The 26,793-nt window shown below is 52.4% G+C and overlaps 1 protein-coding gene across 1 annotated transcript in view; it reads left to right on the top strand.

Annotated features, from left to right (window-relative positions):
• Positions 1–1,088: 1,088 nt before the first annotated feature.
• CPAMD8 (C3 and PZP like alpha-2-macroglobulin domain containing 8) overlaps positions 1,089–26,793 on the top strand; it is a 99,328-nt gene continuing 73,623 nt past the window's right edge. Inside the window, exons 1-12 of the mRNA XM_022558515.2 lie at positions 1,089–1,458; positions 4,976–5,127; positions 6,841–6,863; positions 11,979–12,144; positions 12,224–12,276; positions 15,705–15,722; positions 16,141–16,195; positions 17,168–17,281; positions 18,384–18,468; positions 20,229–20,337; positions 22,765–22,992; positions 25,153–25,323. Coding sequence (XP_022414223.1) covers positions 1,289–1,458; positions 4,976–5,127; positions 6,841–6,863; positions 11,979–12,144; positions 12,224–12,276; positions 15,705–15,722; positions 16,141–16,195; positions 17,168–17,281; positions 18,384–18,468; positions 20,229–20,337; positions 22,765–22,992; positions 25,153–25,323 — 1,344 coding nt within the window. The 5' untranslated portion in view covers positions 1,089–1,288. The remainder of the gene's footprint in view (positions 1,459–4,975; positions 5,128–6,840; positions 6,864–11,978; positions 12,145–12,223; positions 12,277–15,704; positions 15,723–16,140; positions 16,196–17,167; positions 17,282–18,383; positions 18,469–20,228; positions 20,338–22,764; positions 22,993–25,152; positions 25,324–26,793) is intronic.

Here is a 26,793-nt window from a genome sequence, read left to right as displayed (position 1 = left end):
TCTGTCCTGAAGTCCCCACTGCCTGCCCAGGGCTTGGTGCTCACTGGGTGGCCAGGGCTTGGCCAAAAGCCCTTGGAGAGGGTTGGTGGGAGAGGCTGCCTGGAGGACCCACGATGCCTGTAGGGCAGGGAGGGCGCAAGGGAGGTTTCTGGAAGAAGCAGGAGTTGGCCAGGCAAAGGAGGAGGGCAGAGGGGCAGAGTTTGAGCAAAGGCTGGCAGTGGGGGTCGGCACAGGGTGGCACAGGGCATCTAGGAACTAGGATGAGGTGGGAGCCACCAAGGCAGCCTCAGGGCAGCCCGGTGTTTGGACTTGGCCTGGATAAATAGAGACCCGGGAGGATTTGGGGCAGGAGGGCCATGTGGTCAGCTCTAGAGTTTTAGAAGTAAGACCCTTGTCGCTGCAGGGGTCCTCACTAGAGGGACCACCTGGGACAGTTGGGGGGTAACTAGAGGAGGGACAGGACTTGGACATGACATAAAAAGTTGGTGCCCCCTTCCAGAGGGACCTACAACAGTGAGGCCATCACTGAGTTGGGCACACTGGGAGGGGCAGGAGGGGGCACCCTGCTCTCCGAGAGGGAAAGTGAGGCCCAGAGAGGGAGGGGCCTGGCCTAGGGGATTTGTGGATGGAGGAGGTGGGGAGAGGGAAGAAGCGAGGAGCGGCAGTCAGGCGCCTGGGGGAAGCTGCGGGTCTGAAGTTTCATCCCTTGGCCAGCCTCCGTTTCCCCAAAGGGCTCAGCTCCTCCTGTGCGTGCACTGCACAGGTCGCCGGGTCCAGGCTGAGGCAGATGGGGGGTGCCTACAAGGTGCAGGGTGAAGGCGGCGCGGAGACCGAGCGGCCCCCGCGTGGGGCGGGGCGGGGCGGGGCGGGGCTGGTCCGCGGGGTGGGGGCGGCGGGGAGGCGGCCAGGCAGGGAGCTCGGAAGGGGGCAGTCCAGGGCGGGGGCGGGTCCGGAGAGGATGCGGGGCCGGGTTGCGGGGGGCGAAGAGTGGGATGGGTCGGGTCCGACGAAGGGGAAGGGAATGGGTCAGGTCTGGGGGTGCGTCCGGGCTGAGGGCGGGGCGGGTCCCAGGAGATATTGGGGGAGAGTCGGTTTTGAGGGGGGGGATGAGTCCCGGGAAGGGAGCGGGGGGAGGGGGCGGGACGAGGTCCGGAGAGTGGGCGGGGCGGGAGGCCGGGAGGGGGTGAGCGGGGCGGGTCCGGGTGGGGGCGGGCCTGGGGACAAGGCGGGTCCGGGGAGGGGGCTGGTCCCCCGCTGCCCCAGCCTAGCTGGGCGCGGAGTTGGGCGCATGGCGCCGGGCGCACTGCGCGGGGGCTGCGAACAAAGGGCCCCCTACCCGGGCGCGGCAGCCCCGTGGAGCCGGAAAATGTGGGTCGCCCTGCTCTGGCCGCTGCTCCGGCTCCTGCTGCTGCTGCTGTCGCCGCGGGACGGCGTGCGCGCTGCGCAGTCCCAGGCCCCGTGAGTAGCCCCGGGCGACGGAGGAGGCTGGCCGCCTTCTCGGGGTGGGGGTCGCGGGGTCTGGTTCAGAGACGCAGCGACCTGTCCAAGGCCACACAGCCTCCGGGCTGGGCGGGACCTAGAATCTTGACCCCCTAGCCGCCACGAGTCGGACTGGGAAGAGGGTAGCCTGAGGCTTCAGAAGTGGCCCCGTGGGGGTACAAGGACTCCTCAGAGCTAAGGCGGCGAGGCCCTCCCCCCATCCCACCTCGCTCCCTTGGTGTGACCAGGGCTGTCTTCTTGGGTGGCGATTTCCAGTTGTCCGTGGCTTGAAGGTAAGAGGTGCGTGTCTTGGCTGAGAAATGGAAGGAGAGACCTGCCGTTCCGTTTTCCTTGGGAGGGCGGGGGGGGGGGCGGAGGAAGTGTTTATTTTGCTTCCACATTTTTCTTGAAGTTTGCTTACAGAGCTTCTGGTGAGTTGACACAGTGAGGAGGTGAATTAGCTAGCTGCTAAGGAGAATTTCCCATGAGTTGGCTTCACAGGGACTATTCGCAGACCTGCCAAGTTTGGGTGAGCCCTGCGGGGTTGTGGGCTGGGAGGGGGCCTGCCTGCAGCTGCTCAAGCTCAGCCGTTTAGTGCAGACCGGCCTATCTGAGCCTTGTTCAAGCAGCCCTTGTACAGGAGTTCCCAGAAAACAGGTCAGCAGTGAGACTAGGTGAGCAGAGGCACCTCCCGTGCTGCTCCTTTGGATTACAAGTTTGAAAAGTAAGACACCGTGCTGCAGTTGGAACCATGGGATTTACCTCCCCTGGGCCTTGTGAAATTGGAACCCAGCAAACTTTTGACCTGATGCTTTCAAAGCTGGCATCCCTCAGGATAGCAGTTTTCAGCCAAGGGGCGATTTTTGTCTCCCTGGGGTCATTCAGCAATGTCCGGAGGCATTTTTGGTTGTCACATCTAGGGGGAGGCCATGCGGCTGGAATCTACTGGGTGGAGGCCGGGGATGCTGCTACACATCCTGCCATGCACAGGACAGTCCCCAGCACGAAGCATGACCCTGCCCTCCATGAGAGACCCCGCCTTATAAGGACCAAATTCAGAGTCTCTGTGTTGCAGAGTTTTAAACAGTTCTCAGGAGTATTTGCCTCTGACTAAAATTGCCCTGGCATCTTACCTACTGTTAAGTCAAATGGAACTTCCGTGCTGGGAGACACACAGTGACCAACCCAGGGGTCCAGATTAGCTGACCTCTAAGCCAGAGCCATGGCTCATCAGCCCGAAGGATCCCATTTTAGGAATAGCCCCGGATACCCACTTCTATGATCCACCTGACTGTAGTGTGAGGAATGCCTGATGCCAGAAAGCCCCATGGATTTGCACACTGTTATGAGACCCATACTGTCTACACTTTACCAAATACCACCCTTCCCAGGATGGGACCTTCCAAGACCAAAGGATGAGAAGCCAGTGTCAGCCCAGATGGCAGGGGTGTATCAGGTAGACAGTGATTGGCTGGCGAGCCCTCCAACAGCTGTAATTCCTGAGTCGCAGGGAAAGTTAATTCGATTCCATCAGGTTCTCTGGGCCTGTGAGTGAAGACCCTAACTCAGATCTGGATAAGGGCTTTAGAAGTGCCCAGGGAAAGTGAACACGTGGATTGTGTATTTCCCCCAGTACTCTTCCACACTCAGTAGGTGCTATGTGGGAGGCCCTGGGGGTCATCTGGGAGCTGGGCAGAAAGTTTCTGTCCTGAAGGTGGCCGTATTCCCGTGCTGCAGTGGGGCAGGACACACAGGAACCCAGGGTCATTGCCCGTGCAGGTCGGTGGTAAAGATAGTACACATCACGTACGTGGGGGTGATTGTGTGCTCCAGACAGTACAGTTACGTACCCAGGATCATTGCGTGCTCTGTGCACTGCTGAGGCCAGACGCTGCACAGGTGACCCCAGGGTCATTGCACCCTCTGGTCAGTGCTGGAGCTGGATGGTGCACATCACACATGAAGCAAAGGTCTTCCCATGCTTGAGGCAGTACATGTCTGTCCCAGTGTCACTGAATGCTGTGTTTGATGCTGGAGTGGGACAGAACATATAGGACGCAGGGTCAGTACACATTGTGGTCAGTGCTGGATCCGGACAGAACATCCATGAAACCCAGGGTCATTGCGTGCTCCGGCTGGTGCAGTTACATACCCAGGATCAATGTATGCTCTGTGCATGGCCAAGGCCTGACACTGCACAGAGGAGCCCTGTCATTGCAGGCGCTTGTCGGTGCTGGTGTCAGACAGAACATCGGACCCCAGGGTTACTGGGTCCAGCCACTGCTGGGCAGTGCACCTACGAAACTAGGGTCTTTGCACACTTTTATCAGTGCTGGAGTCATATAGTACATGGCATGTCTCGAAGGTCCTCTTCGTGTATGGTGTGTGGTAAGGGTCTAAATTCATCTCTTTGTATGTGGACCTGGGGTTGTCCCAGAGAGGATGTTGAGAAATAAAAAAACCTCTCCTGACCTCAATGTTTGCCCAGTGTTTTCCCTCTCTCCTATTTCCTTCTGAAGCCTGTAGTTCTGCACCGTTGGAATCGTGCTGCCTTTGCTGCCAGGCTCCTGGCACTTGCCGTTGCCCTGTGAGTGGGTCATGTGGTTACGGATGAGCCTTTGTGATCTTCTACCTAAGGCTGCAAAATAACGGGGAAGCAGGAGCTCAGGTGGGGAGGACCTAGGCCTCCAGGTCCGGTGCCATAAGGGGACCCCAGGGCCCTCTCCTGCCTGGCTGTGTGATCTGGTGCACGTTCCTTCTCCTTCTGCAAGGTCAGCCTTCCCGTCTGGAAAACAGGATAATAACACCTCTCTTCCAGAAATGTCTTCCCAGTCAAGCTGAGTCTTTTGAGAAAGAAAGAGCTGTTTTTGACTCCATTGTTCACAGTGCTTTTCCTGTTTCAGGCCATTTAGTTTGATTTTAGGGTCTTATTCTTAAAATTAATGCTGCAGGTAGTTCCTTGCTTCTTTCCACTGGGGTTCAGAGTCTGGCTGCCTGGGTTTGTAGCCTAATCTCTCACTGACTCGGGCACATGAATTGGCTTCTCTGGGGCTTAATTTCTGACTCTGTAAATGGGAGATGTTAGCACGCCTCATGGGTGGCTTTGAGGATGAAGTGGGATCCTACCAGTAACTCAGTCTACAGGGGAGAGTATTTTAGTTTGTGGGTGTGGCATGTGCAAAGGTCCTGTGGCAGAAGGAGCTGCGAAAAAAGTCCAGAGGCCATAATGCCGAGATCGAAGGGGGTGTGGTTCCGGGTAGATCCAGAGAAGCCAGATTCTTACTTACTCGGGGTGGGGGGTACTTCAGAGGTGAACAAGCCTCAAGGAGCTCACAGGTTGGTAGGGGACATGGACACATAAAGTGACAGTGCCATTGGAGTGTGGTCAGGCATAGCTGGGAGTCCACCTAGGGTGCACCCTGATTCAGCCAGGTGACAGTGAGGCTAGGGATGAGTCAGAACCTTTGGCCTTCACTGCGGTTCTCCTCTTCTGCAGGGGCTATTTGATCGCTGCACCCTCCGTCTTCCGCTCAGGAGTGGAGGAAGTCATCAGTGTGACCATCTTTAACTCCCCGAGGGAAGTCATGGTCCAGGTTCAGCTGGTGGCCCAGGGCGAGGCAGTGGCGCAGAGCCAGGGAGCCATCCTGGGTAGGTCCCTGGGGTGCCTGACCAGGCCTTCCCCTCCCTTTGCAAAGTGGTCTTTAGGGCTCAGGCAGTATCGGCATTGCTTTGCTTCCTTCCCACTTCACCTCCAGAACCCTGGCAGGAGTAGGAGGACAGGTTGCATTCTCCTCACTTTACAGATGGAGAGAGTAAGGCCCAGCAGGGGAAGCCACCTGCCCAGTCTGGGAAATCAGAGTTCCTTGTTCCTCAGCAGCTCAGGTTCAGTGGGTGCAGATCTGGATAGATTTGGACACCCTTTCGCGCCAGTTTTGGCTAGACGCGGGAAGGGGGCCCAGAGGGAATCTTGTGACCTTTTCAGATCCTTTGTTGAGCTTCTAGCACCCCTGTGGTGTTAGACCTGGAGCTGGGCTCACAGCCAGCCTGCCACTGAGTTGAGCTCAGGCCCTCAGCCAGCCTCTCCCTGGCTCTCCTTCGTAAACTGCAGACAACAGCAGCGTTGGCCTCTTGGACAAAGTGTGGAGACCAGGCCCTGCCTTAGGGCCTGTAGTCCAGCAGGGCAGGTAACTCATTCATCATGCAGGGTGTGGTGTGGCCACAGGAGACACCGAGAGATGATGTCAGGTCTCCCAAGGCCAACAAGGCAGCCTCTGTCCCCTGGGAGAGGGAGACTTGGGTAGGCAGGGGAAGTGCAGGCAGTCCCGACTCCACTGGCCAGTCCTGAAACCCAAATCAGGTTGGCTTCAGCAACAGAGAGTTTATGGGCTCTTATAACTGGAAAAGTCCCCTGGCATCACTGGCCCAGGCTCCCAGCTCCACTTCTGGATATGCCTGTGTCTCTCCAAAGCAGGGAGGGACTGGCAGTTACAGGACCTTTGGGCAAAGTCCCAGGATTAACTCTGATTGGCTCATGTTGGGTCATGTGCTCAATCCTGAGCCAATCCCCGTGACCGGAGGGAAGGCCTATGCTGATTGGCCTATGTGGGTCATGTGCTCAACTCTGAACCAAGTCCTGTGACCAGGTGGACGGCCCATGCTGATTGGCCCATTTTAGGACATGTGCTCAACTCTGAACCAATCACCGTGTCTAGGAGGAAGGCCTATGTAGATCTGCACAGAGCCCCAGGGAAGATGGGCAGAACCCACTAAACCTTAAGAATTAGGAGTTGGGTAGGTGGGCTCCTCCAAGAAAATCGGGCTTCTGCTAGCAGGAAATGGACACTGGGAGGCAGAAACAGTAGATGCCTAATTAAGTCCTGGAGGCCAAAGAGCCTGGAGAAGTGTCAGACGACAGATGACTCAGTTTGGGTGGAAGAGAGAGGTAGATGGAAGACTAGTTAGACCCATTGGAGTGAGGTCCACTGGGGACCTCAGGCTCCTCTTTTTTCTCTCCACCTTTCTCCTTGTTCCTCTCCCGTGGAGTTTTCTCTTTGCTCCCCTCACAGCTTACCTTGGGCAGGGGCCAGGGGTGAAGTGAATAAAGTATGCAGGCTGGCCAACCTTCCCCTGAATAGCTCGGCTTTGTCCATGCCCTCCGGCCTTCAGTACTCTCCAGCTTGGAGGAAACCTCTCACTTCCACCGATCCCAGCCCAGGCCAGACCAGCATGACCCAGGGTGTGTGTTTATCCACAGAAAATCCCTCTGGGTTAAGAAAGCCCCTGTTTGTAAGGCTGCAGCTCAAGGAGGCAGGAAAACACAGCTCCTGATTTAACTGCTTTCATTTTATTTTCATTTTTTAGATAAAGGGACGATCAAACTCAAGGTAAGCTATGAATTTTTAAAATCAGAAACCCTACCTTGGAAATAAGGAATTGAACTGCAATGGAACAAGAGAAGTTGCATGTGTTGTGAAAAGAATCATTAATGGTGATGTAAAAAAAAAAAAAAAAGAATAATGAAGGAAAAAACAGTTTACAAAAGGAGAAAGCTCACCCATAATCCCATTCCTCATACTTTTCACTTTTTCATGTTTCCCATAAATCCTTGTCTACATAAAGACATTTTCTTTCATAGTTGCAGTTAAAGGGTATATTGTGGTCTTTCATGCCATTTTCTCTTCACACGTTGCGTAAACATACTTCCGTGTTTCCAAGTCTCTATAATTGCATCCTATTGTAAATAACATCCCACTGCATCTCTTTTATATACTAATTTACTAACACCTCCCCCTCGCACACACATCGCTTGTACATAGTTAGATTTCTTTCTTGTTTTCAGGGTTTTGATAATGTAATCCAAAAGTTGAGAGCATCTTTGTGCGTAAAGCTGTTAACGTACTGGATGCCTGCCTTAGACTGAACACCCTGAAAGAAGAACTACCAAATTAGGATCCAAGGCTCTTGCTGTGTCCTGTTTTGTCTTGGAAGACACAGCAGTGCACGTGCATGGCACCACCAGCTATACATTAGAGACCAAATTGCCCTCAGCCTTGTTGGCATTGAATATTATTATTTTAAAATTATTTTACATACCAAACTACAGGTAGGTCATTCTCTGACATGGGTTTTTTAACTGGAGTCCTTGGATTTCAGGGCAGTCGTAAGCCCTGAAATTGTCGGCTTTTTCTGGGTTAGCTAGTCCTTAACGCTTACCAGATGCTCAAAGGAGTCCCTGAAAGGATGGGCTAAGTAGAGAATCATTCCAAGTTGTAATGTGCTCTCTCCCAGTGATTAGAACGAAGTCTGGGGCGGTTCCTCTTCCATGGGATGGGATGCATCATTAGTGTCTCATTGCTGTGGGGCAGTGGTCTTCCTGCCCTCTTGTCCATGTTAGAATTCTTTCTCTAGAGTTCTCTCCCGGGGGTGAGGTTTGCAGGGTCTGGAGACAGTTCTGGTTGTCACAGCTTGGGGGGCAGGGATGGAGGTTGCTACTGGCTTCTAGTGGGTAAAGACCAAGGATGCTGCTCAAGTCCTATAATACACAGGACAGCCCCTCCGCGGAGAATGAGCCAGCCCCAGATGTCAACATTTGGAAAACCCTGGATAAATAGGCTAGAGCCGCCCTTGCCGGCTTCCTGTGAGCAGATCTGCTTTCTTGTGAATAGAATGCCCTGTCCACTGATAGATGAACTACTTAGGAAAAAAGAAAGCCTCGTATATTTTATTTAGAGAAGTACTTTTACTAAAGCATATTACTTACCAGAAAGAAAAAAAAAGAAAGAAAGAAACCAGGGCTGCCCCAGCGGGGTTAAGATTATGCTCTGTCCCTAGCCACCGCACATAAGAAGGCACTCTTCACAGGCTAGATGCTGTGGATTTGTATAAGAAACCAGTAAAGGGCCATATAACTTTGGGAGAAGGGCCGGGGATCCCTGGACTGGAGACTTTCAAAAGGGTCTTGGGATCCTTAGCATTTAGAAGAGCTCTGGATGAGCCTTTCTCAACTTGGGGGTGGGGGGAAGGATGCTCCCCTCCCCCACCGGGGGACAATGGCAGTGTCTGGAGATATTTCTGGTTATGGTAGCTGGGGGTGAGGGTGCTACTGCCATCTAGTGGGTGGAGGTCAGGGATGCTGCTCAACACCCTACTGGGACAGGACGCGCCCGTCCCCGTCACGGCGGAGGATGATTCAGCCCTAAACGTCAGTAGTGCCGAAGTTGAGTTAAGAAACTCTGCTCTGTGGAACCATGGTGTGGGCCTCAGACAAGAGAGAAGCTGCTCTTGTGGGTGTAGGACTCCCCTGCCCTCTACCCCACCCACTCCCCAGCCGTGCCTGCCTTGGGGACCTGAGTGCTTCCGGGTACAGGGTTTGGAAACCCGTGTTGTGGGGACCTAGTGTTGCCACTGACTGCCACGGGCAGGCTCTGCCCGGTCTGTGCCTCTCCTCGTCCTTCTCATCTGTGCAGCAGCGAGGATGCCGGTAAGAGGCCCTTGATGGAACTTTCAAGAAAGCGTACCTAAAACCTCGTGATATTTGTTTTATTCTGATTTTTTAGACTTAACCCGTGCATCTGTGTAACAAATGTCTTAAGCATCTATTCAGTTTCAAGCAGGAAGTTGGCCACATTCCCTGCTCTCAGCCACCAGCCTTATTGGTGATGGGCAAAGGGGTGGGTCAGATAGTAAACCCTCAATTACATAAACATGATCACCTCAGATAGTAGCAAGTGTCCTATTTTAGGACACTAAATGTTAATCAAATTCTAACATTTTATTTTAAAATGTGTCAGAGAAAGAGAATGCTGAGGAGTGGGGGGTAGAGTCACATTTTATATGGCAGCAGGGTCCCTCTGAGCTGAAACCAGGAGGAACCGACATGCAGGAATCTGGGGGCAGGGCATTCCAGGCAGAGGGAACCACCGGTGCAAAAGCCCTGGGGCAGGAAAGAGGCCAAAAGAGGCAGCCAGTGGCCTGGAGTGGAGCCAGCCGTGAGCTCCCATGAATAGTGGGAGGGAGATTTCCAATCTGCGGAATCAGCCTTCACCTGAATCCCTGTGCTTTGGATGGTTTCCATTTAGGAGTGGAATCGTGATACCTGTCGCCACTAACCATGGGTGTCTACTGTGTGCCATGCCTTTATAGTCCTGATCACCCATCTGCACAGCAATGTGTCGGAAACTCAGGGCCTAGTGAGTCTGGTGGCTTCTCTCTCGGGTATGTTTGGTGGAGTCCGGTAATCTGGGACCCACACCCAGAGCCCCAGGGGCTTCTCCTGCCTGGAGGGGCGGGGAGCTGGGCGATCATCAGGGCAGTGGATCGGCCTGCCATAGGACTGGCCCCTCCACACAGCCTTCCCCAGAGGACAGCCAGCCTCTTTCTTTAGCTGGGCCCCAAGCCCCCCACCTTTGTACTCAGCTGCCAGCTACACCAACTTTGCCTGGCCGCCTCCCTTGCTTGGATCTCGGCCCCCCGAGTCCTTGGCTGTCACTGATGCTAAAGGAGCAAATGTGGATCACTGAGGTCAGGGGTGGGGATGGGGGTCAGCTCAGTCCAGAACCTTCCGGCAAGACCTCTGAGGGCTGGCAGGTGCAGGACCAGGTAGGAACGCCACTTTGAGCTGAGATTTGATTGGAAACGGCAGCTCTGCAGCTTTCAAGACCCGGGGCGGGTCACTTCATGTCCCCAAATGTCACATCTGATCCTTTCTGTTCTCAGTGGCAGCTTCTTGGTCCCAGCACCCATGACCCCCCCGCTGGCACACAGCCCCCCCACCCCCGGCCCTCCCCCCGGCCCACCAGCTACTTCCTACCTGTCCATGCCTGCTCCCCTCGGTGGCCTGGGGTTTTTTCCTCCTTGCATGGAGGTCTTTGGCTGGTGCTGAGTGGTTTCCAGAAACAAAAGCAGGTAAAGATTTGGGGGTCAAAGTAAGGGGATTATCCTCAAGTTCGTCCTAAAGGTTCTCAAGGTTAACTGCAGTTAGGAGGGACCCCAGAGTCCTGAGACGCCCCATCCCGAGGGTGGCAGGTGGGCAGGCAGGCAGGCAGGGTCCCTCTGATGCTGTTCAGAGCAGACAAGAGAGGCAGCCAGAGACAGGTGCTGGAAGGATGGAGAAGGTCCTGGCATGCCCCGACCTCATCCATAAAATGGGCACACTGGTGTGAGGACCGGTCAGATAATTCACCAGGATACTTAGCATGGTTGCTTGCTGTGATGGTGACGAGGACTTTTTCACCCCTTGAGCAATCACACAGGTGGATGCTGACAAACAACTGGGAGAAGAACACGCCCGCATTTGGATGGTCTTAGGAACAGGTGGTGCTGTAGCTCCCAGTGTGAACTGATGACCATGTAATGTCCACCCGCCAGGCACCCAGGGATGGCCACGAGCATCGCATTCATGGCACACGGTCACATCCAGAGTCGTGACTTCTGTTTGCTTTAGTCACAAAAGGAGTTTCTGTAGGTTATGACTCACATGCATGGGTATTCGGCTCATCACTTAAAAAGGAAAAAATGAGGGAATTATATAGGGTAGTTTCCATTCCCTAAATGTTGGAAATTTTGCCATAGAAGGATTTGAACTCCAGGGTGAATCCTTAAGACTGCAGTGGGTATTTTTTTTTTTTTAATCCATCTAGGTGGCCAAAAAAACCCTCTTTTTTTTTTTTTTTTTAATCCATCTAGGTGGCCAAAAAAACCCTCTTTTTTTTTAAATTTTTTTTTTACCACTTTCACCATTTTAAAGTGGACAGTTCAGTGGCATTTAGAACATTCACATTGCAGCCACCACCCCTGTCTAGTTCCAGAACATTTTCATTACCCAGGAAGGAAACCCCATCCCCGTTAGCTGTCACTCCCCATTCCCCATCTCCCTCCAGCTCCTTGTACCCAATAATCTGCTTTCTGTCTCTATGGATTTGCCTATTGTGGACATTTCATATAAATGGGATTGTATAATGTGTGTGCAGTGTTTACAGTGAGACAAAGCACAGAGGCTCATGCACTATATACATATATGAAATATGAAAATATACATACATATGCATACATGTATTCATATGTATATATGTATATGAAGGGACTAGGGTCTCCATACCTCCCAGCTTACCAGCTATGACTGCATTTGGGTAAGATGGGAGATAATTCTTGTAGCTCTACAGGGATGAGAATATCTTTGCAAGCTTGCAGTGTCAGGAGAGGAGAAGGCTCTGTCTTGTCAAGCTACACCAGTGTTTCTCATTCTCAGCGCTGCTGACAGCCGTCCTGTGCTTCACAGGGTCTTGAACAGCATCCCTGGTCTCCACCCACCAGATGCCCAGTAGCGCCTGCTCCCCGAAGCTGTGACACCCCAAAAATCTCCAGAAACTGCTGAGTGTCCCCTGGGTGCACAATTGCCCCCGGGTGTGCTCCCCTGTCCTAGATCTCCATGCTGCTTTCACAATACCTGGGTACCTTCCAGGGTGACACCCCCTGCCCAAAGCTCTGTGCTCTGCCTGCAGGTGCCCACGGGCCTCTGGGGCCAGGCCCTCCTGAAGGTGTGGGGCCGTGGTTGGTGGGCAGAGGAGGGCCCCTTCTTCCACAACCAGACTTCAGTGACTGTGGACAGCCGGGGAGCCTCTGTGTTCATCCAGACCGACAAGCCGGTGTACAGGCCCCAACACCGAGGTGGGTGGCCTCTGCGCGCCGGCGGGGGGAGGGCCAGCCATGGCCTGGAGCTGCCACACGCCTATGTCCTTTCTTCCAGTGCTCATCAGCATCTTCACTGTCACTCCAGACCTGAGGCCCATCAGCGAGAAGGTGAGATTGGCTTCTAAAACCGTGGGCCCGGAACATACCCACCTGGGTTCGGCCTGGCCAGGGCCACCATCCACAACTGGCCTTTCCCCCGCCTCTTCCAGTTTCTACCTCCATTCTCGGTTTCTTCCTGGGGCTCCACGTCCCTTGGGGGACCCAGGGGAAGTTCTATGTGACAAGAGCGCTTGCGGGCATGCTTCCTCCGCAAGGGGCACCAGTGGTCCCCGCAGTGGCCAGTACCCCTCTGTGCGGGGTCGGGGCCGTGGCACATCATTTAAAATCTTAATAGCCCTGCATTTATTTAACGTTTATTAGAAAGAAAATATAATTGCCACTTAAAACCCACCGTTTCTCCTTCAAAGTAAATACACTCATATAAAAAAGGCATTGATTTTCTCTTAATCTTTATTTGGAAATAACTTCAAATGTATAGAAAAGTTGGAAGAAAGTCACAGAGAACTTCCCATAGGCCCTTCATGGAGCCCAGGGGTGGGCAAACTTCCTGTAAAGGGCCAGGTAGTAAGTATGTTCGGGTCTGCCAGTCAGAGCGATTCTGTCACAACTTGAATGGACTCAGCTACAGACAGCACGTGAATGAATGGGTGTGCCTGGGTGCCAATAAAGCTTTATTTACACAAACAGCCAGAGGGACGGATTTAGCCCAAGAATCATAGTTGGCCAAGCTCTGATCAGGAACAGAGGTTCTTAAACTGGAGTGTGCAGCAGAACCACCTGGAGGGCTTGTTCACATACAAGTTATTGGGCCCTCGCCAGAATTTTTTTTTTTTTGCGATACGCGGGCCTCTCACTGTTGTGGCCCCTCCCGTTGCGGAGCACGGGCTCCGGACGCGCAGGCTCAGCGGCCATGTCTCACGGGCGCAGCCGCTCCGCGGCATGTGGGATCTTCCCGGATCGGGTCACGAACCCGTGTCCCCTGCATCGACAGGCGGACTCTCAACCACTGCGCCACCAGGGAAGCCCTCCCCAGAAGTTTTGATTCAGCAGCTTCCTGGATGGGCCCCAAGGATCTGTATTTCTAACAAGTTCCTGGTTTCTGCTGCTGCTCTGGGAAACCCACTTTGAGAACCACGTATCTAGATTCACCAATTACAAAACATTTTATTATATTTATGTGCTCTCAGTGTGTGTATATACATATACATGTATTGTATGTATATATGTATATGTACATACGTAGTTTTAAAATTATTTTAATGATATATCATTTGAGAATAATTTGCAGATATCACATCTCTTTGTCCCCGAACACCTCCTGTATCCTTTAAGAACAAGAACATTCTTTCATACAACTAAAGTACAATCATTACATTTAGGAATTTTGACAGCGGTACAATAATATTATCTAGTGCAGAGTCCATATTGTTCCAATAATGTCCTTTATAGCATGTTTCTTTGCTGGTCCAGGACCTAGTCTCTGACGATGTGTTGAATTTAGTCGTCATGTCTCTCGCATCCTTTACTCTGAATCAGCTCCTCAGCCTTTGCCTGTGTTTCGCGGCACTGACATTTTTGGAGACTCCAGGCAGTTGTTTTGAATGGTGTTCCCCAGTGGGCTGGTCTGCTGGCTTGTTCTCTGAGATCAGGTTCAAGTTGTGCGTCATGGGGGAGGATCCACAGGAGCCGTGCTGGTCCTCCCCAGTGTGTCGTATCCTGAGGTACCTGACGGTAGTTCAGATAGAGTCTGCCTGGTTTCTCCCCGCAAAAGTCACTGTTTCCCCTTTGTAATCAGTAAGTAATCTGTGGGGGACACTTGAGACTGTGTGGACACCCTGTTACCAGTCACCATGATCACCCGCTAGTTCTAGCCTCCATAGATGAGTTCAGAATTACATGAATCAAAACTTGCTATGATGCTTGCAAAGTGGTGATTTTTCCAACTCTGTTGCTTCTTCTGTATTTATTAGTTGGCATTCTGCTGCAAAGAGGCGCTTTCAGAAGGAAAGAGATCGTAAAGGAAGAGATTTAAGTAAACGGTACATATCCAGAGCAAAGATGGGAACGCAGTCTGGGGTGACTTCAGTTGAGGGATCCCTGAGGGGTCACGTGTATGGTGCTTACTGCATGCCAGGCGGCGTTCTAACACTTGGGGCACATGACTGAGCAGAGCAGACCCAGACCCCACCCCAGGGGGCTGGAAAATAATTCTGCAAAGTTCCCCAGAGGGCCCCAGCCTAGAAGCACAGTTCCATCGGGTACACGCAGCTTTTTCTTAACTTTCACCAGCCCGAGTTTCCACATTACTGTTTTCATTGGATCTTTGAATGCACTTGCCCACGTTTTTGACACAGCCTTGCAAACTCACCTCAGTGCCTGAGGTCCTTCTGCCAAAGGAAGTCTTCATACCCAGCTGCCCCCTCCTGGTGGACATTTGCTTGTTTCCAGGTTTTGGTCATTGTCAGAAATGCTGCCACGATTGTTTTTATGCTCAAACCTTCTTTTCCACTGGTGTGTCCTTCCTTAGGCTCAGCTGGACCCCAGGAGTGGGATACTGAGGTCCACGGCCAGGGAGGTTTTGAACGTCCCAAACGTGTATGTTTCTGAGTGGATGGTGCTGAGTCCCTGTGCCCAGTTGTTTTAGGGGGTCGTCTACCCACAGCCTTCCCTGGAGAGGGGGCAAGTTGTGCAAGCAGTTGACCTTCACCGGAGTCAGGGTTGACTGTTCAGCGTGACATTGATGGAGCTAGAAGCCAGGCTCCAGGCAGGTGCTGGGGGTTCAGGGATGAAAGCGTGCATTCCAGACCTTCAAGGAACCTGGCATGATCCCTTGAAAAAACAACCCAGCTGCACCATGGGAGGGCTGCCTGGAGGAGCTGTCCTTGGTTGGGGCGTGTGGGAGTCTGGAGAGGAGGGCAGGGCTGTGATGGGGAGCCAGGAGCACAGAGGTCCCGGATGGAGCTCGGCCACCCTCATTGCCAGTGGCCACTGTATGAGTTTGCTCAGTGATTTAAAGGGCAGAAATGTATTCTTTCCCAGTTCTGGAGGCCAGAAGTCTAAGATCAAGGTGGGGGCAGAATTGGTTCCTTCCAGGGACCATGAAGGAGGGATTTGTTCCAGGCCTCCCTCCTTGGCTTGTAGCTGGCCATCTTCTCTCTGTGTCTTCATATTGTCTTCCCTCTATGTGCATCTGTGTCCAAATTTCCCCTTCTTATGACACCAGTCCTATTGGACTGGGACCTATGCTAGGGACCTTATTTTAACTAATCACCACTATCAAGACCCGTCTCCAAATACAGTCACATTCTGAGACCCTGAGCGTGAGGACATCAACGTGTGAATTTTGGGAGGAGGGGGACACCATTAAACCCATTACAGAACCTGTGCCTGTCCCGAGGGATGAACACTTAGCATGCACGGAGGGCTCGGGTCTTATGGGAGGGTTTGCTCAATGCCTCTGTCTGTCTGTGTTGCAGCTGGAAGCTTATGTCCTGGTGAGTGGCCTGCCCCTCTGCAGCTGGCTCAGAGACAGCCCGCTCTCTGCAAGACCTGGTCTGTTTTTGCCTAACACCCACCCTCTGGGTTGATCCCTGCCTGCCTCGGCACCCCATAGACTGGGACCTGGTCCATCCCGATCCCTGGGTCCACCCTGGAATAAGCTGAGCGTGTGTCTGTCCATCTCTTTGTAGATTTGCATGCAGCTCCCTAAATGAGGAGGCAGGCCGGCCCTTTCCGCCACCTTGTCCTCAGACAAGTCCCTTCTATGCCCCGAGCTTCTGTTTGCTTCATGTAAATAGCTAATCTTGGGGCCTTCTCACTTGTCCTGCCCTAGAGAGCAGGCTTGGAAGGTCCGCATGCACACCGGGCACACACAGGCTGCCTTGAGTTTACTGTGCATCCGTCCCCCTGCAGGACCCCCGGGGCTCACGGATGATGGAGTGGAGACACTTGCAGCCCTTATGCTGCGGTAAGTCTCTCTTCTCATCCTCTCTCCTAATTCCTTCTGTGGTTTGGGGGCTGCACCTTTGGGTGGCAGATGTGATAAACCTTCCAGGAAAATAGAACGTGCTCTGTCTGGGCACCTGCCGCTCCTTCCCTGCAGCGTTGGGACCCTCCGCCCACATTTCTGTGTGCCTGGGATCCCAGCTGGGGATCCTCCTGTAACTTGAGATCTTTCTGGAATATCAGGGCCTTGTTTGTGGGCACCCCCCACCTTCCTCCTGCTGCAGATCTTCTTTGTCCTCATCCCCAACCCAACAGGAGCCATGGCATTTTTTTCTTTCTCTGTGACAATAAGGGCCATGTAATTGACATCTCCCTTTGTGCTTCGGCCCTAAGGGAAGTGGAGTCCTGGGAGAGGGGAGCTGTAGGTGGGGTTTGGGGAGACTGAGGACAGCTGTGCACCCTCGACCTGGGAAATGCACAGACATGACAGACCCCTGAGTCCTGCTCGGGGGCTCCTGGCCCCCGCATGCCTCTGTGAACCAGACACAGAGAATGGGGTCTCTAGCCGCCGTGTGGGCTGTGGTTTGTGCAGATCTCCTGGCCTGGCCTTGACCTCTCCATGTTCATTTCGCTCTTCCTGCTTCTGAGATGCCTGGAGAGGGCTGCCAAGTAGGGACAGGGCTTGTGTGATTCTCTGTCACCAAGGGAACGACTGGCGTGGGGAGCAGAGTTGCCTGCGCCTGGCCTTGGCCTCAGGGGTCCCCCAGGAACCCAAGGTGCAGTGTCTCGCTGCTTCCCCTTCAGACTGCAGAGGTGCTTGTTCTGCACAAATCCCCGCCAGCCTCGGGTGGCTTCTGGCTTCCCCGAGGGACTGCTCGGCCAGGGGGAGGCTCAGGGTCCCCGGGGCGCCTCTGCCCTGACCTCACCACCAGATGCCAGGCCCTCTGTACACTCACTTGCCCCAGGATGAGGGGGGGCATCTCTCTTCACACAGGCATCACCAACATGACCTTCCCCTTGTCTGACCAGCCGGTACTGGGAGAATGGTTCGTTTTTGTCGAAATGCAAGGCCACGTGTACAACAAGTCCTTTGAAGTTCAGAAGTATGGTAAGTCAGAGAATCTTAGGACCCTAGGATTTCAGATCTGGGAGAAACCACAGCCCTAGTGACAACACGCATGACAAGGGGGAAGATGGCAGGAGCCTCATTCACTGAGGGCTCAGGAGGGCCAGGCATGATATGGAAGGCTGGGCCTTTGTCATGTCCTTTAAAAAAAATTGTAAAATATATGACTTCATATGAGTAGAATCATAAGGTATTTGTCTTTTTGTGAGTAGCTTATTTCACGGAGCATAATGTCCTCAAGGTTCATCCATGTTGCAGCATGTGTCCGCATGTCCTTCCTTTTTAAGGCTGTCACTTCCTTTTGTTCTTTCATCCTTGTCCTGAACCTATGAGGTATCTCCATTTTACAGATGGGGAAACTGAGGCTGAGAGAGCTGTTAAGGAAACTGCTCAAGTAATAAGAGCTGGGGAATGAACCTGGGCCAGAGCCACATACTCTGCTTCTGTGCTAAAATTCTCCCTGATGGGGTCAAGGATTTCTCTTCCTTTCACGAGGCAGGTCTTGGAAGGAAAATCCTTAGAGGTCAGGGTTATGGGTTGCAAGCAACAGAAGCCTGGTGCAGACCCAGTAAGCAAAAGGAAAGGGTTATAGGCTTGTGTAACAAGCTCTCAGGACCAGAGTCTTCATGTTTCCTCCATTCTGCTCCTTGGTGTCCATCTCTCCGTGGGCTGTGCAGTGGGACGAGCTGGCTGGATATGCCCAGGGTGGCAAAGAGTGACCCTTTCCAGCTGCAGGCACCCTCAGGATGCCCCTGACGGGTCCAGAAGCCTGGCTACTTGTGCACCCCTGGGATGGGCTGGAATTGGTTGCACTCAGTTCAGGTGGCCTAAAACTGATGATACATGGCCCCCTGAGAAAAACGAAGTGCTGGTCCCCCAAAGATAGGAAATAGATGCGGCCGGCAAAACCCCCAGAGAGCTGCCCGTGCTCAGCAACGGGTGGTGTGGATTCCTATGGTGTCAGCAGCACAGAAACCCCGGAGGTGGCTTTGTGTTCCTCCCTCCCACATCTCCAGTACCCTTCTGGGGCCGCCCCAGAGGTGGAAGCCACCCTGCCTCCTTCCTCTCTGCTCTCTCCCTTCAGTGTTGCCGAAGTTTGAGCTCCTTATTGACCCGCCCCGATATATCCAGGACCTGGACACTTGTGAGACCGGCACTGTGCGGGCCAGGTGAGAAAGAGGCGGCCACTGTCGGTGAGCCCTTCCCACTGTGGGCACGCCCCTCCCCTAGGACCCACCCCTTCCCAGCAATGCTCCTCCCCTAGGACACGCCCCTCCTCCAGAGCACACCCAGTCCCCTTAGGACTTGATCCTCCCCTAGTACTTGCCCCTCCCCAGGGAAGCCCCTGCCCCTAGGACATGGCCCTCCCCTAGGGCATGCCCTTCCCCAGGGCACACCCCCCAGGCCATGCCCCTTAGCCTGCGGGCAGCATCCACAGCCAGTGGACTGACAGCCAGTGGGCTGACCCGCCTAATGACCAGGCTGTTGACGGAGCACGATGTGAGGGTCGACCAGAGGGAGTCAAGAGGCTCTGTCCCTTTCTGGGACCCCTGGGAGAGCCCTACATGGCCCGTGTCCCCGCCCCATCTCTGCCACCTGCCGGAGGTTGTGGCTGAGACTTCTCCCTCGTGTGTCTCCCCTGGCTGTGTGTGTTTTAAAATCCAGGGACGTGGTGGATACACACATTTTTTTTTTTAACATCTCTATTGGATTATAATAGCTTTATATTGTTGTGTTAGTTTCTGCTGTATAACAAAGTGAATCAGCCATGCGTATACATATATCCCCATATCTCCTCCCTCTTGCGTCTCCCTCCCACCCTCCCTTTCCCACCCCTCTAGGTGGTCACAAAGCACCGAGCTGATCTCCCTGTGCTATGTGGCTGCTTCCCACTAGCTAGCTATTTTACATTTGGTAGCGTCTATATGTCCATGCCACTCTCTCACTTCGTCCCAGCTTACCCTTCCCCCTCCCCGTGTACGCAAGTCCATTCTCTACGTCTGCATCTTTATTCCTGTCCTGTCCCTAGGGTCATCAGAACCTTTTTTTTTTTTTTTTAGATTCCATATATATGTGTTAGCATATGGTATTTGTTTTTCTCTTTCTGACTTACTTCACTCTGTATGACAGACTCTAGGTCCATCCACCCCATTACAAATGACTCAATTTTGTTTCTTTTTATGGCTGAGTAATATTCCATTGTATATATGTGCCACATCTTCTTTATCCATTCATCTGTTGATGGACACTTAGGTTGCTTCCATGTCCTGGCTATTGTAAACAGAGCTGCTGGATACACACATTCTATAGTCTAGAAAATACTATCAAAATTCTGGGTGTTATTTTTTAAATTTTGCTCCCATTTTGCCCCCATTTTGCCCCTGTGTCCCAGTAAGCAGGTGTCTCCACTGCATCAGGCATGATATACATACATTTAAGTCTTTTACCAACATCCCTGAGAGGATGGTTTTATTCTCATTCTCCCGATGAGGGAACCAAAGCTCAGAGAGGTCAGATCTCTGGTTCAAAGTTGAACTCCCTGGGCACTTAAGCCCAGCCAGGCCTTCCTGTTGTCCACGGTTGCTCGATCCTCTGGGCTGCCTTGCTCCAATGTGTGGCCAGCCTCAGTGGTTGTCTCATATACCCTGCTGCTTTGGTCCAGAGTTCCTCTCTGACCCTTGGTCTCTTTTTCTGTCCAACATGAGGCTTGGTGCAGAGGATCACAGGGTCCTGATGTGATCTGTCCTTACTCAGGGCTACAGGGAAGGCTGTAAGGGTGGAGTGTAGGATGGGAAGCATCCCTGGATTAGCCACTGTACCACTGATCACATCTTGCGGGGCCTGGCCTTCCTGAAACTGACCCCTCCTCCGCTGTCCCCTGGGCATCTCCTGCTTGTGAAACTTACTACCCTTTGTCCTTTCGTTCCAGGTATACCTTTGGGAAACCTGTCTCAGGGACTTTAACCATCAACATGACCGTAAATGGCGTGGGGTACTACAGCCAGGAGGTGGGGCGCCCCATCCTTAGGACCACCAAGGTGAGGAGCAGGAACCCCGACCCACTCGGTGGGTCCCTTCCCACCAGCTTCATCTCTGTGATCATCCGTTTTATTTTGCTTTCCAAAACACTTTAGCTGGTGGGGATATTCTGATGATAAAATTCCTGCAGGCTGAACATAGAGGCTAGAACATATAAAAAAGAAGTAATAAAGTCGACTTGTCCTCTGATAGGCAGACACAGCCACTATTGCTATTTTGATGTGTTTCCTCTTAGGATGTTGTGTGTAAAGTTAAAAAAAAGTTTTCTTGAGACATAATTCACATATCATATAATTCAAATCCCCATATAGAATGTACGAGTCGGTGGTTTTTAGTATATTACAGAGTTGTACAACCACCACCATACAGTTTTAGAATATTTCTGCTAACCGTCCCCCCACCCCCACCAATCTCTCACATCCTTTTGCAGTTAAGCCCTGTTTGCATCTCCAGCCCCTGGCAACCACTTACTTACATGCTTTGTCTCTATGGATTTCTGGTCATTTCATATAAATGGAATCATGCACCATGTGACCTTTTGTGTCTGGTTTCTTTCACTCAGCCTGATGTTTTCAAGGTTCATCCACATTGTATTGTGTGTAGGTACTTCATCCTTTTTTATGGCTGAGTAATATTCCGCTGTGTGGTTGGACCACATTTTGTTTATCCGTTCATTAGCTGATGGACATTTGAGTTGTTTCTACTTTTCGGCTATTATGGATGATGCTATGAACATTCACGTACAAGTTTTTGTGTGGCCAGATGTTTTCATTTCTCTTGCATTTGGAATCCCTGGGTTGTATGGTGTGCAATTAAATGAAGGCCGCCCAAACAAGAACAAGCAAAGGCTATCTATTCAAAGCTTGCAGCAAGGGAGCCAGCCACCATCACCTGTGTTTGGCAGAGACTCAAAGGCAGGTGGAGAAGTGGGAAGGCTTATAGTGAAAGAAAGGGAAGGCTTCCAGTGTGCCGTGATGGGAGGCTATTGGTGTGCAGAAAGTCATGGGCGGGTAACTAGAAGCAGGCATCCAAAATGATTGATGAGGGGGTGCACATTTGGCTCTTTCCAATTGGTCCTAAGATGGAAGTGGGAGCCAAAATCAGAAAAAATGTCAGTTATGAATCTGGTCCTGGCCATTTGGGGCTTGTTGTGACGGGGGTTATGGTTTGGTTGCTATTGAGATAGGGGTCTGACTTCTTACAAGTCTGACTTATAGATACAGTTGGCCCTTCCATGCCTGAGGCTTCTGCATCCCAGGATCCCAGATTGAAACTCTTTGAAGTTGGTTGAATCCGCAAATGCGGAACCGCGAATACGGAGAGCCGACTGTAATGGGTTGGCTTCCTTGCTGGTGCCTGCAGAGTGTGGGTCCGAGTTCTCTTTTTTTCTGTATTATCTGGCCCTGGTCCATTTGTATATTCAGTCTCTCAGTTTAGTTGTTTGAAGAGCTCCCAGACTGTTTTCCAAAGTGGCTGCATGATTTCACGTTCCCGTGCGTGTCAAGTTTTATAACCTGGTTTTTGTTTTCCTTTTTCAACTTAACATTAAGTTGTGAGTGTGCTACTATGTAACATACACACACATCTTGGAGATTCGGTGCCCCTGTAGGCATTAAACCCTGGCAGCGCCACCTCCTTCCCATTTCCACCCGAAGCTACGTCTTCATCCCTTTGCCGCCTGGGATGTGTCCCCGCTCTCTGTCCCTGAGGCCTCTCTTCTGTGGAGTAGACACCCTGGCCCCTCACCTCTTTCGTGCCTGGTGTTGGTGCCCTCGGTATCCTAGCCATTGTCCCTGGAGGCTGCCCCTGGTGGCCCTTGCCTTAATTTTCTTCTTTACTGAGTAATTCACTCCACAGCTGTTTGTGGATGTGGATTATTTGCCAGCCTCTGCCCCCAGGTCCTGAGATAGGGGTTGATTGAGGGGGTTCTGTACCCCGGGCGTGGGAGGCGAGCCAGTGCTCCAGTGTGGCTGACCAGGTTCAAGTCCCTGCCTGCAGTCTGGCCCGAGGGGTTGTCTCACCTTCTGCCCAAGGAGCTGACTCCCTTCCTCCTGGGACATAATGCATGTCCAGCCAGGGATTCAGTCCCCACGCAGTGACTCACGGCATAGGTCGGGTGGGTCACCGAGTGTCCCCCTGGCCCTCCAAGCCACCAGAGCCACCTACTTTTTTTTTTTTTTAATATTTATTTATTTGGCTGCGCCTGGTCTTAGTTGCGGCACGCGGGATCTTCGTGGCGGCATGTGGGATCTGGTTCTCTGACCAGGGATCGAACCTGGGCCCCCCAGATTGGGAGCATGCAGTCTTAACCGTTGGACCGCCAGGGAAGTCCCCAGAGTCACCTACTTGAGCTCTGCGCTTGCGAGTCGTCTCTCAAAGCCGCTCCAGCTCCCGGCGAGCACGACCTGTGTGTTTCCCGCCTCCAGATCCACGGCTCCCAGGACTTCAACATCTGCGTGAAGGACATGATCCTGGCCGATGTCCCTGAGCACTTCCGGGGCACCGTCAGCATCTGGGCCACGGTGACCAGCACGGACGGGAGCCAACAGGTGGCTTTTGATGACTCCACCCCCGTCCAGAGACAGCTGGTGGATGTCCGGTACTCCAAGGACACCAGGAAGCAGTTTAAGCCGGGTCTGTCCTATGTGGGGAAGGTAAGCCCTGGGCGTGGTGCCCAGCAGGGGCCGTCAAGGTCACAGGTTCTGCGCTGCCTCCCAGCCCAGCTCCTGCCCAAGGACCACTGTGTAACCACTGCAGTGCATGCCGCGGGCCCCACAGCCGTGACTTGGCTGAATACTACGTCGTGTGATTGTGCCAGCAGAACTTTTGCCCTCTTGGGATCAAGGGACTGCTTTGCTGAGTGTGGTGAGAGCTGGTACCCAGGGCAGGGGACACTGGACATTCTGCTCCACCTAAAAGCATGGTCTACTTTAATCCACACAGTTAGACATTCCCTAGGTAACGCTCGTAGACATTACCTAGAGCGTTAAACCATGATGCTACGTATCCACTTATTGTTTTCTTTTTAACATCTTTATTGGAGTGTAATTGCTTTACAATGGTGTGTTAGTTTCTGCCTTTTAACAAAGTGAGTCAGCTATACATATACATATATCCCCATATCTCCTCCCTTGCATCTCCTTCCCATATACACTACCAAACGTATCCACTTATTAAATCACCTTCCTTAACTGGGTTGACGTTACCTCTGGATGACTTAATAGCTAAGTCCCTAAAAGGCAGATCCCCGTCCCTGAGACAGACTGATTCAGATCCCCTGTGGGGAACAGCATTTTGAACAAGCCCCCATCTCCCTCCCACCCACCACACCATTTTTTCTACACAGTAAAGTTTGAGGTGACTAGAAATTCGAGATCCTTATCCCAATCGCTGAACTGGGGCGTCTGTGTTTCAATTGCAGCTGGGGGAGTCAAGGCCAGTGGAGCCTAGCATCACCTCAGGGGGAAGCTGGCCATGCCCTCTAACCCCTGCCTCTGCCCAGCACCCACACCCCTGTCCCCTTTTATGTTCCATGGGTCACCCACAGGATCCTAGCAGTCTGTCCTCATGCTGTGTCCTGCTTCTCCTGCTCTGCTCTGGGACCTCTCTTTTCTCCTCCATGATGAGATCTCAGCTCCCACTGTCCCACACACAGAGACATGGCTTGTGTGCCCCTGGCTTTGAGGGTACCAGCTTGAGTAGAAGCTAAGGCACCATGTGCAGGGTCAGATGGTGTATGAAGAAGGGGCTTGGAGCTGTCCATTCAGTGAAAGGGGAGCATTTCACCTACACCTAAGAAATTTTCTACTGTCTGCCTTAAAGAACGGAGCTGAAGCTGGTCACCCCATCACCAGATAACCTACACAGTTGAGGGGTGCTCCAGGGTCCTTCAGGAACCACTGACCATATTTCTTCACAATATCTGAACCCCTCATTCTGACTGCCTTTTCTACCTGCCTGAATGAGTGAGGTCTGAGAGTCACGTGGCACTGTCCGTGGCATTGCCCACCCCATTCCTACCTGGCTATGGCACCAGGAGAATGGCTGCCATGGGGTGATTTGTGCCTTGTGACTTCTTTGCCAAGTCTAAGGTCATAAAAGTTTTCCCCTACGTTATCTTCGAAGTGTTTTGTAGTTCTAGCCATTACATTTAGGTCTCTGATCCATTTTGAGTTAATTTTGGTATATGGTGTGAGGTAGGGGTTCAACTGCATTCTTCTGCATGTGGAGATCCAGTTGTCCCAGAACCACTTGTTGAAGGAATTGTTCTTTCTCCATTGAATGGTCTTGGCACCCTTGTCATAAATCAATTGACTATAATCTTTTTCTTTTCTTTTTTTTTGCTGTGCCACTCGGCATGCAGGATCTTAGTTCCCTGAGCAGGAATTGAACCCATGCCCCCTGCAGTGGAAGCGTGGAGTCCTAACCACTGGACTGCCAGAGAATTCCCCCTCACCATATTTTAATCTTATTTATTTGAATCAATTGACTATAGATGGGTGGATTTATATCTGGACTCTCAGTTCTTCTACTCCACTGGTCTGCATATCTGTCCTTATACCAGTACCATGTGTCTTGATTACTGTACCTTTGTAGTAAGTTTTGAAATTGAGATGTGTGAGTTCTTGGTTCTTTTTCAGGATTGCTTTGGCTGTTTGGTGCCACTTGCAATTCCATATGAATTTTAGCATTAGATTGTTGATTGCTAAAAGGAAGCTGGCTGGGAGTCTGCTGGGTGATTGGGTTGAATCTATAGATCCATTTGGGAAGTGTTGCCACCCTAACCACGTTGAATCATTGGTGACTCCTTCCAGGTGGAGCTGTCCTACCCAGACGGCAGCCCGGCTGAGGGGGTGACGGTCCAGATCAGGGCAGAGCTGACGCCGAAGGACAACATATACACCACCGAGTCTGTGTCCCGGGGTGGGCTGGTAGGGTTTGAAATCCCCTCCATCCCTGTGTCAGCCCAGCACGTGTGGCTGGAGGTGGGTGAGTCACCTAGACCCTTGTCATTCAGCCAGCAGGCATGGATTCGGCCCCTCCTCCAGGCCATGCTCGGGCACTGGGTCAGTGGACCTGGGTCCTGCCCCTGCCCTGAGGGAGTTCAGAGTCTGATGGGGGAGGTTGATAGTAAGTCAGATAACCCAACCACCCCAGAGTGAGGCGGGGGCTGAGAAGAGATGAGGGTGCCTGGCTTCTGTGCGGGGATCTTCCCAGGTGGACTCCTGACAAGGGGGAGGTTCAGCCAGGCTGCTTCCAGGAAGGTGGAAGAGCATATGCACAGCCCCAGAGGCCCAGAGTCCTAGTGTAATTGGATCCTGCAAATGCCCAGCCAGCCAAGCCATTTCAAGAAGATATGGAGGAGGGAGCCAGTGGGGCTTCCCCTCACCTCACAGGGGTGCTCAGGGCTTACCCAGAAGGCAGTCTGTCACTCCAGTGCCCATAGTGGGGGATGTCTGGGCGGGGCCACAGGTGGGCAGACGGGCGGTGATGATGGAGAGGACACTGAGCCTGGAGCTGTGGAGGTAGAATTGGCAGGACCTGGTGTCTCCTTGTCAGGGGAGGGAGGAGCAGGTGTGGTAAAGAGGATGTCCCAGCCCTCACCTCTATAGCTGGTGGTAGGCGTGGTGGCCCCACGGACACTGGGATGGTGGGGACAGAAGGTAGCTGAGAATAAATGTGTAGGTGGGAGCCGAGGACACTTGTGGTCACTATGTCCCCTGTGGGCGACATGTCCTTAAAGACTTTTTTTTTTTTTTTTTTTTTTTTTTTTTGCGGTACGCGGGCCTCTCACTGTTGTGGCCTCTCCCGTTGCGGAGCACAGGCTCCGGACGCGCAGGCTCAGCGGCCATGGCTCACGGGCCCAGCCGCTCCGCGGCACGTGGGATCTTCCCGGACCGGGGCACGAACCCGCGTCCCCTGCATCGGCAGGCGGACTCTCAACCACAGCGCCACCAGGGAAGCCCTCCTTAAAGATTTTTAACAGCCAGCGGTCCCCAGGCCACCGACACTTTTTACCACCTGGCTACAAATTTGGAGGTTCCTGCTGCCCCACTACCTTACAATTACAGCATTTCAGGTGTTCAACATAATGATCTAATGTATGTGTATATTGTGAAATGACACCACAATATGTCCAGTTACCATACACAGTTACACTTTTTTTTTCTTGTGATGAGAACCTCTAAGATCTATTCTTTTAGCACCTTTCTCAAATGTACAATACGATATTATTAACTATAGACACCATGCTGTACATTACATCCCCAGGACTGAATTTATAACTGGAAGTTTGTATTTTTTGCAATTACAGTTTTATTATAGCAAAATGATACAAATTAGGACCAACCAAAGAGAGAGACACACATGCATAGGACGAGAGCTGGGAGGGTCCCAAATTTGTAGCTTCGTGTGCTGTCCCCATGGAGTTGGGACACATCACCCTCCTGACACTA

The sequence above is a fragment of the Delphinapterus leucas genome, unplaced genomic scaffold (assembly GCF_059928025.1).
Source record: "Delphinapterus leucas isolate spDelLeu-1000000601 "Yukka" unplaced genomic scaffold, BTC_Dleu_Yukka2 spDelLeu_asBTCV2_sq25, whole genome shotgun sequence".
In the NCBI taxonomy this organism is placed as follows: Eukaryota; Metazoa; Chordata; class Mammalia; order Artiodactyla; family Monodontidae; genus Delphinapterus; species Delphinapterus leucas.
Note: the sequence above shows the minus strand (reverse complement) of the source record. Positions and strands in the feature narration are given on the sequence as shown.